Below are 15,149 nucleotides of genomic sequence, written 5' to 3'. Positions count from 1 at the left end.
AAGCTTCTTCAAATCACCAAACCTTTCCTTCTCCGAGTGTTTTGTCAAAATCTAAACTAATTGCAACTCAACAATGCAGTATTCAAGTTGCAACTTCTCCTTGTTGACTTGATCACGAAGGAAATGAAATTTCCTTTCAATGTGCTTGGCTAAATCAATAGGTGATTTGTTTTCAACAAGAAGTTTCAAATATGCAGCTTCCATTACTTTCAACTCTTGAAGTAGAATTTCAGTCCACAATGCTTGGCATGCTGCAAATGAATCTGTCACATATTATGCTTCACATGATGATAAGACAACTATCACCTTGCTTCTTTTATCTCCATGAATGGAGCTGCACCAATCATGAATAAATAGTCAATTGTGCTTTTCCTGTCATCTTGATCATCTCCCTTGTAAGATACAAGATAGCCATATGCCACTCCACCTTTTTTGTTATTCTTCTGGTTTGGCATCAAGATATCATGATCAATGGTACCTTTTACATATCTAAAAATCCTTAGAAGCTGAGAGGTTGTAAATCTGCTAGCCAATCTAACACCGACAAAAATCAGGCCTAGTGTCACACAAGTACCGCAATGATCCTCTGATTTGTTTTGTCCAGAGATGCATCAACCAGCTCCTAATTTGACTCTTCACTCAACTTTGCTCCTACTTCAATTGGAGTCACAGCGGCATTGCAGTTAAGCATGTCGAAATTCTTCAACCCATATTCAACATAGTTCTTCTGATGCAAGAAGATTCCTTTGCTAGTGCTCGTAAATTCCATTCCTAGGAAATATGATAAGTTGCCACGGTCAGACATTTCAAATTCAAGCATCATGTATGTTTTGTGCCAATGATCAATAGGTCATCTACAAACAAGCACAATACCAACAACTCTTTCTCATTTGATTTTTTTTACATATACTACATGTTTTGATATGCATTTTGTGAAGCCCAATTGGATAAGAAAGCTATCAATTTTCTTATTCCAGACTATAGGTGTCTGCTTCAAACTATATAATGCTTTCTTCAACCTGAACAATTTTTCTTCTTTACCTTTGAGCTCAAATCCTGATGGTTACTTAACATGAACCTCTTCATCTAATGGTCCGTTCAAAAATGTGGACTTCACATCTAGCTGCTACATATGGCCATCCTCTATAAGCTGTCATGGCGACGACTATTTTAATGGTTTCTAATCTTACAATTGGTGCAAAGATTTCATTTAAATCTAGCTGAGGTTTCTGAAGAATCCCTCTTTAAACCAATCTTGCTTTGTATATTGCAAGCACACCATTTGGTCTCATCACTTTATAGACCCATTTTACACCATATATACTTCTTGTTGACTGACTTCTCCATAAGCTCACAAGTTCTATTCTTTTCAATTGCTTTTATCTCTTCTTTCAAGTGGCCAACCAATTTGAATAATTCAGAGCTTGATCCAAATTGATTGGTTTTGATTCTGCAATCATGGTTTCATATATCAAGTCACCATATTTTGTGATTGCTTGATCAGGAAACACATCATAACCATCAATCTTACTCATTGAATTATATTTTTGGTTGACCTTCTCACACCTTTTTTATAAACCTCTCCATTCAGTTGATCCTCTTCTATTACAACTCTTGCACTATTTTCACTCATATCTTATTGATTGAATCCCATTTTTGGTTGAACTTCTCACACCTTATTTTAAAAAATAGTTTAAAATAAATGATAGAAGTGCATATATTTTTGTAAAATAAGTGTGGCTAATGCCTTATATTTTTGTGGCAAATTTTTCAACCTTATCACTGAAGCTGCACATACGAGTTTATTTTACTGTTAGGCATATAATTGAGAATATTTTAACAAGTGACCATCTTTTCTTTTGGCTAAAATGAGCGAGTTTAATTATCTAAAGTAAGCAACTTAGTGAATTTTTAGTTTATAAAAAATTTAGGATAGAAAGATAATGTTACCGTCTATTATAGAGAAAACCTTAGAGATCAAAGTTCACATTTGAAGAAATTCACATTTACCCCCTTCAAGGACACTAAAAATGCTTGAACTCAACATAATGCCTGAATTATTATTATTATTATTATTATTATTATTATTATTATTATTATTATTATTATTATTATTATTATTATTATTATTATTATTATTATTATTATTATTATTATTATTATTATTATTATTATTATTATTATAATAAATTTTCTAGAGAAACCATTTCGCTGTACATAGCATTTTTCTATTTTAAATTTGACCAGAATTATAACCCCGACTATTGCCCGTGTTTTTCGGCCATTAGGAGATTGTATTGGTGATCAATAATTCGGAATGATATTTGCTATAGAAGCCTGCGAGATAAATAACACTTCTCTTTTTTTTAAAGATGTTGAGTTGAAGTTATCTTATCAAATGTTTATTACGTACTATAATTAAAAATATTTATAGATAAGTAATGTGTTAAAATGAAATCATTTATATACCCAAAAATATAGTACTCCATTTAATCATTATTTTAAACAAAACTTCATTTTTTAAATACATTAAATAATTAATATATCTAATTTTAAATAATTAATGTATTTGGTATTTATTATTTTAAATTGAGGAATTGTATGCTTTGTCTGAAAAAGTCCCAACTTTGGGCAGAAACCTTTATTTTATTTTTGGGTTTCTTAATTCTTTTATAAAATAATTCAATTTAAGTTTGGCTGGATTTTGGGTTTATTTATATTTTATTTTTTTAACTCAAAAAGCAGACTTTATTATTAGAGTGTTACTTTTTCCACTATGCTGCCTTCTCGCGCACCTTGCAAAAATTTCAATAATACCCCTGGTCCGAAAAATAAAATCCGAACCAGATTGTTCGTGTTTCTGAAAAATAAAATTCGAACAAATACGATATGAATATTTTGTGTCTTTCTTTGTTGTCAAGGGTCTCTGTTGACCGTTATACAACACCCGCATAAGCTGCAATGCAATTGCAGGAGTCGTATGAACGGTGAACAATGACCACGACACCACAGATACACCTAAAAGCTACCTAAAAAACTAATTTTTTTTGAAGAAAATGTAAGAAAGAAGGTGAAGAAGAATGAAGGAAATTGGTGAAGATCCAAGCCTTTTTATAGCTTTAAATCAGTCATAGATCTTAATTACAGTCAAATAAAACGTGTTACATAACCTAAACCGTGCAAAAATCATTAAACACCCCACTAACCGTCCAAACCTTTGTAGAAATGTCACCGGCCAAAATGAAACTGAGGTGTTCCGGATTTTATATTCCGAAAGACATGAAGTTTGTCCGGATTTAAGTATCCGGACTGCATCAGGCCCTTCTTTTCGTGGCGAATGGCTTGGAAAGAAATAGAACAAAGGTACATAACATAAATAGAAGCAACATAAGAAAAATAAAAAGTTAAAAAAAAACCATAATAACAGAAATGATGCAACATAATGAAGAAAGGCAAGGTGTTTCAAGAGGATTTCTTTGAGTTAGATCCTGCTGCCTTGCCAAATGACATATTCATCTCGTAGGCAGCAAGATCTAACTCATAGAAACCTCTTGATATTCAAATATAGAGCAACCTCTTTGTATCTATATATTTTTGCCAGCATGCGGATGATCTTCATCACGCGGACGCAGTCAAATAGAGAGCTATCTATTTGTGACCGCGTGAGAAAGATCCTCAGCTTAATGACAGAAATTTTCATGGTTTTCTTTGGTGTGGTTGTGTGTTTTGATGGTATTGAAGCTAAAAACCAGAGAGCACTTATTTATAGAGGTTCTTGGATGTTGTGGACCACATAAACTCTTGGTGCAATGTGGTCTATACAAAAGGATCATATGCTGAAGTACTACGAATTTAGTAATACGGAATACACTTACGCCCTATGTGAATCCGAATTTCATAATCCGGACTGCATATCTATGGTTATTTTATCTACATCTATGACGTAAATTAAAACATAATGAAAGTTTAAATAATATATATATTATTCAAAACATAATGCAACAACACATAACAAACACGTAATTAAAACAACATAAAACACGTGATTAATTAAAACATGGCACACTCTCACGGATCACCTAAACTAATTTCTTCACCTGGTCCCTCCAGCAGAGCCATGATCTCTTCGTAATTCCTGGGTCGGTTCAAACTTTTCAGAATTTGTTCAGTAGATCTAACCAACGAAACGTCCAACTTGATCGGTCCTCTAGTACTGTGTTGACCAAAGACAGAGAACATGGTTCTCACGTCGTCGTCGTTTGTGAGTTTCATCCCGCTGAACCGAAGAGATCCGGTTGAGTCGGACAATACATCAATATTCAACACTGACCACCCTCCTCGTGTCTCTGTGGTTGAGTTGACGGTTGATTTGATCCAGCTCAACCTTCAGCCCTGAGAGGGTGACATCGTTGCGAATCCTAAACAGATGGGGTTGTTTTCCCCCGGTGTAGTAGACTGCCGCTAGCTTGGTGTTCGGATCAAAGCCAGAGAATTCCATGATTTTTTTTTTCCAGGTGTAGTTTACTTGTAATGAAACATGGACCCCTATTTATAGAGATATCTGGGTGTTGTGGACCACGTAAACTCTTGGTGCAATGTGGATCACCCAAAAGAATCCAATGCTGATACTTTCCAGATTTCGAAATCCGAACCATCCATCACCCTACAGAAAGGCCAAGTTTCCCTTTGTTTCACCATGATCGTATTTTTCTGGAAAATATAATCCGAAATCCACGTGTGTATTCCGGATTATATTTTTCGGACTGCATCAGAAGCTTTTGGCCGGTGGTTTGCACCACATAGAAAACGTTTTCAAAGGATGGTCAAGTCAAAAAACATGTTTACGTTTTTGGACTGAATTAATGGCTTTCACACCCTTTTTTTTACCCTCCCTCCCTATAAATAGGCTCATTTCCTCACAATTTCTCACACCCTCTTCTCCTCTTCCTTCTACAACGATGTGTTTCCATCGTTGGCCTTTCATAGAAAGAGGCCACTTTGGAAATCCATCAGGGATTATATGATCAGTCAATGGGGAAGGGGTCAGTCTGGGTCTGAGGTTGGTCTGTCTGGGTGTAAGTTTGACCATCATGATCTCTTGCTCCCTAGAGGCCCTTATGGCCCATCTGTTTCCCCTCCAACAGCAAAGCTACTGGTATGTCCTATCAGTAGCGTTGTTTTCTTCTTCCCATCCCCCCTCTTTCCTCCACCCCTATTTCCTCTCCACCAGTGGCTGGAGCCACTGGTATAGCTTACCCCCTCCCCCTCTCCCTTAAAAATAGTTTTAGGTTCTTATGTAAAAAGCTTCAACATTTGTTAGTTTTTAATTAAAAAAATTATTACTCCCTCTGACCTAAATTATAAGTCGTTTTGAGAAAAATATTATCCTAAAATCAATTATAATATCAGTGAATAATTTTTTTTGAAGAAGCTAAAGTCAATATCAATGAATAGTTAATGTTACTTTTTCTATTATATCTTTAATTATGTATTACTTTTTTTTTGTGGTGGTCGGGTTTGAACCCCGGACCTTGCATATATTAATGCATTATCCATACCAACTGAGTTAAGCTCACGATGACAATTATGTATTACTCTCTCCTTAATGATGTATTTTCAGGATTTTTTTTCCTCCAAATTAGGTTATGATTCAAGTTTCAAATAAGTGATTTTATGGTGTTGAATTAGATTATTATTTTTTTATGGGGGAATTGTATGTTTTGTCTAAAAAAGTTCTAAAAAGATTAAGTTAGTGTGTTTTATCGAGTGAGTTTGTTTTAATTTGTTTTAAGAGAGAAAAAAATAAGGGGAGGTTGAAACAAAAGACATAAAATGTTAAATTTCATAAATAGAAAATAGAAAGAATAGATAAAATGAATTATTATTAAATAAAAAACTGGGCTCGCCAATTGGGCCACAACCAACTAGCTTAGCTAGCTACAATACAAATACAACATAGTTAGTTTTAGGTTTTCAGAATCCCCAATTTCCCAATTTCAATCGCATCGTTACAACGCATAAGCTTGAGGGTTGCGCTCCGATTCCCCAATTTCAATTTCCTTCACAACGCATCGCTGTTATCCTTAACAGTACCCAGCCAGCAGGTTAGGTTTCTTTTGATAAGCTCACAGCAACACAATCGTGTCTATAGTCCACACTTTTAGTCATCTCAATTTGATTTGGGTTTTTTAATCATCGCAGCTTAGCTTAGCTTAGCTTAGCTTATTAGTATGGAAGATTCTTCTGAGGCCAAACCTGCTTCTTCAGTGTGTGGGTTGTTTAGAAAAGTTGGTGCTAAGAAGAATTTGAGGAAGAGAAGTAGTGAGAATGAAGAAGATAATGAGGATGAAGATTCTTTGATGATGAATGTTGAGAAAAAGAACATGAAGAAGGCTGACAGTAATGAAGAATCCGAGAAGCCCATCTTTCATTTTAAGTCTTCAAAAGAGATTCAAGTTCAACATGATAGCAAAGCAACAGCAACTTTGGAGACTGAGACTCATTTTTCAAGTTCCATCCGTGGGTCACACTCACACGGTCCTCTCAGACCTTCCACTTATATTAGAGTTTCATCAAGAATCGATTATCAACCTGACATATGCAAAGACTTCAAGGAGACCGGGTATTGTGGCTACGGCGATTCATGCAAGTTTCTTCACGACCGAGGCGATTACAAGTCCGGGTGGCAGTTGGACAAAGAATGGAATGAAGCCGAGAAGAGGAGGGTGCGCTGATGGTTAATTTGTTTGTCTGTTTTGGTATCTACGTAAATTGAGGAGGTAGAGGAAGATTAAAGATAATGAAAGTGAGTAAAAGTAGTTAGGGTAGTTGGTTAATTAGAGGGAAGTCATGTATGGAGAAAGAAGGATAGCAAATATAATCCTGTACATTTGATTTTGTGAATGAAAGGAGAACCCTTTGAAAGACTGCTATTCTTCCTTTTCTTTTGATTGTTTTATGTCTTTCCTCAATCTCAATTCTCTGTTTGACTGATTATGAGAATGGAATTATTGGGTTGTTTTATCTAAATAGCTGATCCCACCTAGTAGGAAAAGGTTTTGATGGTAATTATCCATTATTATTAAGGAGGATTCCTTTGTTAGGCTATATGCGACAGTTATGTGTATTTTGTTTTATATATGAATGAATTGTAATAAATAGGAAGTTATGGAAAAGAGAAGAGAGGGAAGTTAGTTAATTTGGAATAATGAATGATAGGGAAGGAGAGATCCAAGGCATTCTTGGAGGGACGTGTACTCACCAATTATTGTCATTCTAAGCTATTATTGTATTGTGGTTGGATTCTCACTCATAATTCTGTTTTTCCATATATGCCACCAGTTCTAACATAACATCCTTATCCTCCAACTTCCTTGTAATTTCCTCCTCCTCTCTTCCTCTAACATGGGAAAGGAATATATAATGCAAAAATAGTTATTATGGTGAAATATTAGCAAAAATGATTCTCTAGAAGAAAAGAAATGTACAATGCAGAGAGGAAATTTATCGAGCAAATGGTGGAGATCAAACCATTTCCTTATCACTGTGGTTTTAACTCCTCCCTCTCATCATCAAGTTAACCGCATATCCTGTAAAAAAAAATCATTACTTGAAAATAAATTAATCTCTAGTTAAGAATAAATTACCCCTAAAAAAAGAATAAATTACCGATTTTTGAATATATATTATAAGGTCGTGTTAACTAGTGCTTCCAATGCACTAGTTAAAAAAAGAAGAAAAAAACTTCACATTCAAAATAACAATTTACTCATTTCCCTTATAAACTGTGTATTGTCTCTCTAGTTGAAATGTGTATATTCTGAATACAAGTTGAGCTAGAAATCAACACGATATGATAAAATATTAATTTACTCATTTCCCTTATAAAAATTAATTTTTGAAAGTATAAAAATTGAAACCTAATAAAATATAAATTATAAACAAAAAATATAGAATTTGATATCAAATTATAAATATATATACTAATAATTAATTTTCAAAAATATGTATAGCTCTGATATTTTATATAATCTAAAAAAAAGTAAATCAATTGAAATTAGAGGTTATGTGCTACTCGGACTCCCTCCTTGCTGTTAATCTTATCAAAACTGTCACCCCGAGATACCACATCTATGCCGTTCTAATTCAGAATATTAAAGACTTGCTAGTTGAGCGAAATATCTCTCTTCATCACACTCTAAGAGAGGGGAATCAATGTGCGGATTTCTTTGCTAAATTTGGTGCTAATGCAGATGCTCATCTTGTCGTACATGAATCGCCTCCAGCTGATCTCCTTCCTCTGCTTTCAGCTGATGCGCAAGGCACTTACTATGTTAGGAGCTAGTTGTTAGTTTCTGTTTCTGTTCCTTTTTTTCCTTTTTCTTTTCCTGTTTCTGTTTGCTCTTTTGTAACCAAAAAAAAGAATATTTTAAAATAGTAAATATTTGAAATTGTAAAAATACAAACTTAATTTAAGTTAGCTAACATATATAACATAACTTTCGTATAAAAAAGACAATTAAATATGTTTTTGTTCGCTATAAATATAGCAAATTTTCGTTTAAGTTGGTCTAAAATTATCCTTCCACTTTTAGTCCCTAAATAATTCTCAATCTTCGTATTTGGTCGCTACTTTTAAGTAACTCATGTGTAGCTTTCGTGTTTTTGAATGAAATTTTTTAAGAATGTTTACAATATTATAAGAATCTTTCCCAAAAAAAATGAATTTTTTTGTTTTTGCCACTTAAAAATTCATGTTTTTTTTAAAAAAAAAATCTAATATATTTTTTTAAAAGAGATTCTTATAATATTCTTAACATTCCTACAAAATTTCATTCAAAATATGAAGGCTACATATAAGTGGACTTAAAAGTAAGGACCAAATTAAATATGAAGATTGAACATTTTTTTAAGGACTAAAAGTGGAAGAAATTTTTTAGAGGGACTAAAACAAAAAGTTTGTATATTTATAGGGACCAAAAACATATTTAACCCTAAAAAACATATATAATATAACAGATTTTATTTAAAAGAAATAGATAACATAATTATTTTGTTACTCATAATTTCTTTAAAAAATTGAAATTGTATATTTAAAAAACTATAAAGGAAGTGGACTTCTAACCGAGGTATTTCGTGGCTAAGCTGTCACTGGAATTTGTCAACAAAAGGATTTGTTAGACTGTAACAATTAAATTGTATTTTCTAGTTTCTAATGTTGATCGTAAAATAACTGCAACTGTTTAAATTTTTTCTAACACACGTTATATCACAATCACAATTATATTTAATTAGGAAATTATCCTGCTAGGGTGCAAAAACTTTGACCGAAATGATGATGCTTCTCCTTGTTAGAAAATATGGCATTGCAGTCCTGAGTTCCTTAATATATATATTTGGACATTTTTCTAATAAACTTTCTTGACTGAACATCCAAACTGCATTACTCTTTGTCGCTTTTTCACCATTCTGGATCACGTATTATATGTGTATAGTTGCAAGAATTGTTCAATTTATAGCTAGAAGACTTTACTACAATTCAAATAAATTCCACGAGGTATTTGAAAGACCAAAAGCTGTCACAGAGGATTCGGTCAATATACACAATGCATGCAATTGGGGGTTGGAGTTTATAGCGAGTAACAAAAATAAGTAGTACACCCTCCGGTCATTAATATAAGCAAAAGTTTGATTTCTAGATTCATTCGTTAAATGACGTATGTAGTCTATAATAAAGACTACATACGTAATTTAATGAATGAATCTAAAAATCAAATTTTTGCTTATATTAGTGACCGGATGGTGTATTTTATAGGCAATACTGTGAGTAACAAAATAAACAGTGTTTTCTAATTACTAGTGGTTCTTTTACACATGGTTAGAGAGATTTTTAATAATTCAGTAAATAATGATATTTTAAAGTGAAGGTAGTTTTTTATATTTTTATTCAGTCGTACTGACTAACTTAAGCATCCCATGTTATCAATTTTGACAATTTAAATGCAAATTGCAGTTAATCAATAGATTCTATGCACACAAACACCTTTTTTTTTAGTGTGTGAAGTACAACAAAATATAGAAAAGAAATACATGAGGTATTTGAATTTGAATTCGAGTGCAAGTACAGCACAATATAAGATAAAAGAAAAACATATGGAACATATATTCTAACTAGCTATTATGGCTCACGCCAACATCCAGACCAAACCGTGTGGACTATATCTCCCCCATAACTTTAACCATAAGACACTCTGTATACTATAAAAAATTACACACAATGACACAATATTTTTATATCGCAAGTAGCTATAGAACAAAACATACACTATAGAAGTAAGTAATTTGGGATGCCAAGTTGGTCAAAGACTGCATACCCTATAATATACACAAAGAAAATCCATATACTATAAATAGGTGTAATAAACAAAATTCCACCCACTTAACTCTTTCGTTGTGTGGATTTAATTTAGTTAATGATATGTGTTATTTATATTACAAATATAATGATTTGTAGTTACTTTTAAGACCATTTTTTTTTTTTTAAGATACTGGGGTTAGAGGAATTAAGTGCTGATTAATACAGAAAAAAAATGCTATTTCTCAAGAAGGACAATAATTTGGGTAGCATTTTTTACGGTTATTATGATATACTATTATGGTTGATTGGGTAGCACTTCTCATGGTTGATTGCCATGCCTACATAATGAAAAATATTATTGGGTAGTCCCTCTGTCTTTTATTATATGACCATCCATAATAGGGGAGTCTTAACATCAAAAGATTAAGCACCTAATAGGTTATTAGTGAGACCAATTTAGATTTTTTTTTTTAAAGTGTTGAGTTGAATTTATCGAGTGTTTATTATGTACTATCATTAAAAATATTTATAGACAAGTGATGCGTTCAAATGAAAATCACTTACATACCCAACAATATATCTTTATTCTGGATGCTCTAAACGGCTAAACCTCCTGTAATTTCACGGATGTTAAGAAAAGTAATTGTAACACTAAAATTTAAAAAAAAAATGTGTTACTTTTTCATAATTACTCATGCATTTAAGAATATAATATGAAGTAGTAGAAAACAAATTTGTGCTTCTCAATTAGTATAAATTTATATGTGCAAAGAAGTAATTTATATGTGTGGAAAATTGATGATGATCTTATATATATCAAAGGACTAAGATATAATGTTACTCCATAATGAAGTACTGAGAAAGTATGTTTTTATTTGCGGTCAAGCACTCAAAAAGTGAAGTCCACGGATCTTCAAAAACTAAACTCAATGAATCTTCAATACTATTTCAATGAAATATATATATATATATATATATATATATATATATATATATATATATATATATATATATATATTATAAGGTTAATGTTAACTTGTGCCCTCAAGGCACATGTTAAGATACTCATTATAGAAATACACATTAAAATGCGTGCATTCAACTTCTTAAAAGTTGTTATATTGTGTTTTCCAATGCAAAATTGCTCTATTTAGGTTGCTTAACATGTGCCCTAAGGGCACAAGTTAACGTGACCCATATTATAATGTCTGGTTGGTGGCCATTTAATTGCTTGCCTCCATGCATGGTGATCATGCCACGGAATCAAAATCAAGCAAATGCATATATAGATTCCTTTTGGTTGACATTTTTAACATGCAATGTCTTCAATCTTAGATTATCATCACTAATTTTCTTAAGATCTAATCTTCCTCTCGCCTATATAAACACCCATAATCCTTCTAACTAAGTACAAAACAACTCCTAATTCAATTTCTTCATATTTAAAAAAAATGGCTTTCAAGAACTTTTCCATTCTTACACTCTGCTTTTCTCTTTCACTTTCCATCTTGACATCATTACCATTATCATCCCTAGCTGATAATTCTAAGGTCCCACCACAAACAATCTGCGAGTCCACCGTAAACCCTCCTTTTTGCAAAACTCTACTTGCTAACCAAAACGGCACCGTAATTGACTATGGTCGTTTCTCTATCCGAAAATCCTTATCCCAATCCCGCAAATTCTTAAACTTAGTACCTTCTCATCTTCAAAATAAATCATCTTTGTCACAACCCACAATTTCCGCTCTTAAAGATTGCCAATTCCTAGCTCAACAAAATTTCGAATTCTTAACAAACACTCATCAAACTGCTAATAAAACTAGCAATGTTCTTCCCATTTCTCAAGGTGAAGAATTTCAAACCTTGCTTAGTGCTGTTTTAACAAACCAACAAACTTGTTTAGATGGTTTAATTACCGCATCTTCGGATCAAACGGTGATTAATGATTTTTCATCAACAATTTCCGATGATACAAAGATTCATAGTGTGTCCCTTGCTCTATTTTTAAAGGGTTGGGTTGGTGACAAAAAAACACAAATATCATGGTCACAAAATGGAAGACATTTGAATTTTCACAACGGTCGTTTACCGTTGAAAATGTCAGATAAAGTACGTGCTATTTATGATTCAGCTAGAAATCGTCATGGGCGAAAGTTACTTCAAACAATTGATGAAAGTGTTACGGTAAGTGAAATTGTGATTGTTAACCAAGATGGAAGTGGAAATTTTACAACTATTAATGATGCTATAAACGTTGCACCAAATAACACGGTTGCTAGTAGTGGTTACTTTCTGATTTTTGTTACTGAGGGTGTGTATCAAGAGTATGTATCTATACCCAAAAACAAGAAGTACTTGATGATGGTTGGAGATGGGATTAATCGAACGATTATCACTGGTGATCATAATGTTATTGATGGTTCTACAACGTTCAATTCAGCAACATTTGGTAAGCAAAACATTTGTTAATTTAGTTATACTCAACTCAAGTCAAGTATACGATAATTGATTGATGTCATTAATATTACAAGCAACACGTATCCATGCGCATGAGTACGCTTAGAGTTAAACCAATCAAAAGCTAGCTAGCATCAAAAGTCACGTTGAGTTTTTTAAAAACTAGTATTATCTTGACTAATTGATTCTCATAACCACTTTACTTAAACATGAATTATTCCTTACTTATAGCATGCATGAAAATTAATTTATCACATGTATTTAGGATTATGTGGTTATTGACAAATAATAAAATATATGACCCTCCCTCAAAAAATAAAATGCATGAACCGTATTATAAGGAAAAAAAAATAGGTGTATTTTGTTGTCCTTATTATAAAAAAAAAATAAAGTCATTTGAGAGTGCATTAATTGCTAAAAAAAAACTATATAATTCTATTAAATGCAAGATATATAATGCTAAAAACTTTTCCTGGAAAAAGAAATACTGAAAACTTATATAGTTAATATAAAATAGGGAAATGCTCTTTCTCACCGACTACAACATCATGACAACTAATGTGTAAGATTATTCAAACTTCACATCTACCCTCTCGTGTTTTCTGTTAAACAAGACTTTGAAAGTTTGACTACTCTTTTGAACGCTGGCACGTATTGTTTTGTCAATCACGTTCGAGACATAGAACAGTTGAATATAAATATTTAATGATAGAGATGTATATATATGAAATAACATTTCAAATATATAATATCAAATAAACATTTTTTTTATGGATCATCAAAACTTCTTAGTCTATGTTATTTTTGTAATTGTTGACCATGACCAGAGTGAGTATATTTTTAATAGTGCTTGTTTTAATACTATTTTATTGTGATTTTCTATTTAATTTGATCAAATTCAAGTATATATGATCATCTCTTGGTCGATATTTAGTAAGTTTTTTTTATAAGGGATATTTGGTAGTTCATGCATACAACTTTTTTTATTGGTTTAACGTTTCTCTATGCTAGCCTAAATTCAATCACACTTAATCCATTCATAAGTCATTTTCTTTACTCCTTTATAAAATCACACTTAATCCATCTAGATTACTACCTTACAAAATCATCCATCTAGATTACTACCTCAAAGTGTATTTCTTGGTATAATGTGTAGTTTGAATTTGTTGTATAAATTTTGTACATGTGCTTGAATAATCCTTTATGCTCACTTTATGATATACTTGCAGCTGTGGTTGCACAAGGGTTCTTAGCGGTTAACATAACATTTCGCAACACGGCTGGACCAAGCAAACACCAAGCAGTCGCGGTAAGAAACGGAGCTGATTTGTCCACCTTCTACAGCTGCAGCTTCGAAGGCTATCAAGATACTTTGTACACACATTCCATGAGACAATTTTATCGCGAATGCGACATCTATGGAACAGTTGACTTCATATTTGGAAATGCTGCAGTTGTTTTACAATCTTGCAACATATATCCCCGACTTCCCAGCAGTGGACAATTCAACGCTATAACCGCTCAAGGCCGAACAGATCCAAATCAAAACACAGGAACTTCTATACATAATGCAACTATAAAAGCTAGTGATGATTTGGCTCCGTTGATTGGTACAGTGAAAACATACCTTGGTAGGCCATGGAAGGAGTACTCAAGGACAGTTTATATGGAATGTTTTATGGACAGTTTGATAAATCCTTCTGGTTGGCGTGAATGGAGTGGGGATTTTGCATTAAGCACATTATATTATGCAGAGTATAATAATACAGGACTTGGTTCAGATACTAGTATGAGAGTGAATTGGATTGGTTATCATCTTATTAATGCTACTGATGCTGCTAATTTTACAGTGGATAACTTTTTGGATGGGGATAGTTGGTTGCCTCAAACTGGTGTTTCATACTTGAGTGGATTGATCATATAGCTAAACAGAACAAACTAGTATATAAAATCAGATCAGCAAAGATTACTAGTAATTCCTTTAGTTCTATTGTGTGTAAGCTTCTCTATTGTGCAATTATAAATTATTAAATAATATGCATTACAACTTTCTCATTTTCAGGGGAATTCTCTATTTAGGTGTTACCTTTTCTACTCCTCTTATAATACATCTTTTGCTATTTAAAAATACAAAAATGCTTCAAAAGTGCTTATTGTAACAAATAATTCTAGAATAATTTCTTTGTCCGTGACATATCAGCTTAATGATAAGAGTTTGATTTTGTAACTTTAACTCTTCAAAAAATAGGTTTAAATTTTCTTAAGAATGGTTATAAGATTTTCTTATAAGCTAGAGCGGTTGAACCATAATTATTGTCCCTCTAATAAATAAT

The 15,149-nt window shown here is 32.5% G+C and overlaps 1 protein-coding gene and 1 pseudogene across 4 annotated transcripts; both read left to right on the top strand.

The window, feature by feature from the left end:
- Positions 1-5,955: 5,955 nt before the first annotated feature.
- On the top strand, positions 5,956-6,924 carry LOC146911060 (zinc finger CCCH domain-containing protein 51 pseudogene; annotated as a pseudogene). 3 transcript variants are annotated; one of them, XR_015019103.1, is made up of 2 exons: positions 5,956-6,104; positions 6,212-6,924. The product of XR_015019103.1 is annotated as a zinc finger CCCH domain-containing protein 51 pseudogene, transcript variant X3 (transcript). The 3 variants fall into 3 exon arrangements; XR_015019101.1 differs by having other exon boundaries at positions 6,207-6,924; XR_015019102.1 differs by having other exon boundaries at positions 5,959-6,104; positions 6,202-6,924.
- A 4,843-nt stretch (positions 6,925-11,767) lies between these two features.
- LOC146911059 (putative pectinesterase/pectinesterase inhibitor 41) lies at positions 11,768-14,962 on the top strand. The gene is made up of 2 exons (XM_085725755.1): positions 11,768-12,808; positions 14,046-14,962. Exons 1-2 carry the CDS (start codon positions 11,809-11,811, stop codon positions 14,738-14,740), a joined length of 1,695 nt encoding a protein of 564 aa, XP_085581881.1. The 5' UTR covers positions 11,768-11,808; the 3' UTR covers positions 14,741-14,962.
- The last annotated feature ends 187 nt before the right edge of the window (positions 14,963-15,149 follow it).

The sequence above is a fragment of the Medicago sativa genome, chromosome 7 (genome assembly GCF_051527215.1).
Source record: "Medicago sativa cultivar Bolivia chromosome 7, Bolivia_mono, whole genome shotgun sequence".
Taxonomy (NCBI): Eukaryota; Viridiplantae; Streptophyta; class Magnoliopsida; order Fabales; family Fabaceae; genus Medicago; species Medicago sativa.
Note: the sequence above shows the minus strand (reverse complement) of the source record. Positions and strands in the feature narration are given on the sequence as shown.

Bases quoted from the DNA above. Each gene is read 5' to 3' on its own strand.
- LOC146911059 (XM_085725755.1), top strand. From the start codon at position 11,809: ATGGCTTTCAAGAACTTTTCCATTCTTACACTCTGCTTTTCTCTTTCA. The intron at 12,809-14,045 runs GTAAGCAAAACA...ATATACTTGCAG, and splicing joins GTTCAATTCAGCAACATTTG to CTGTGGTTGCACAAGGGTTC.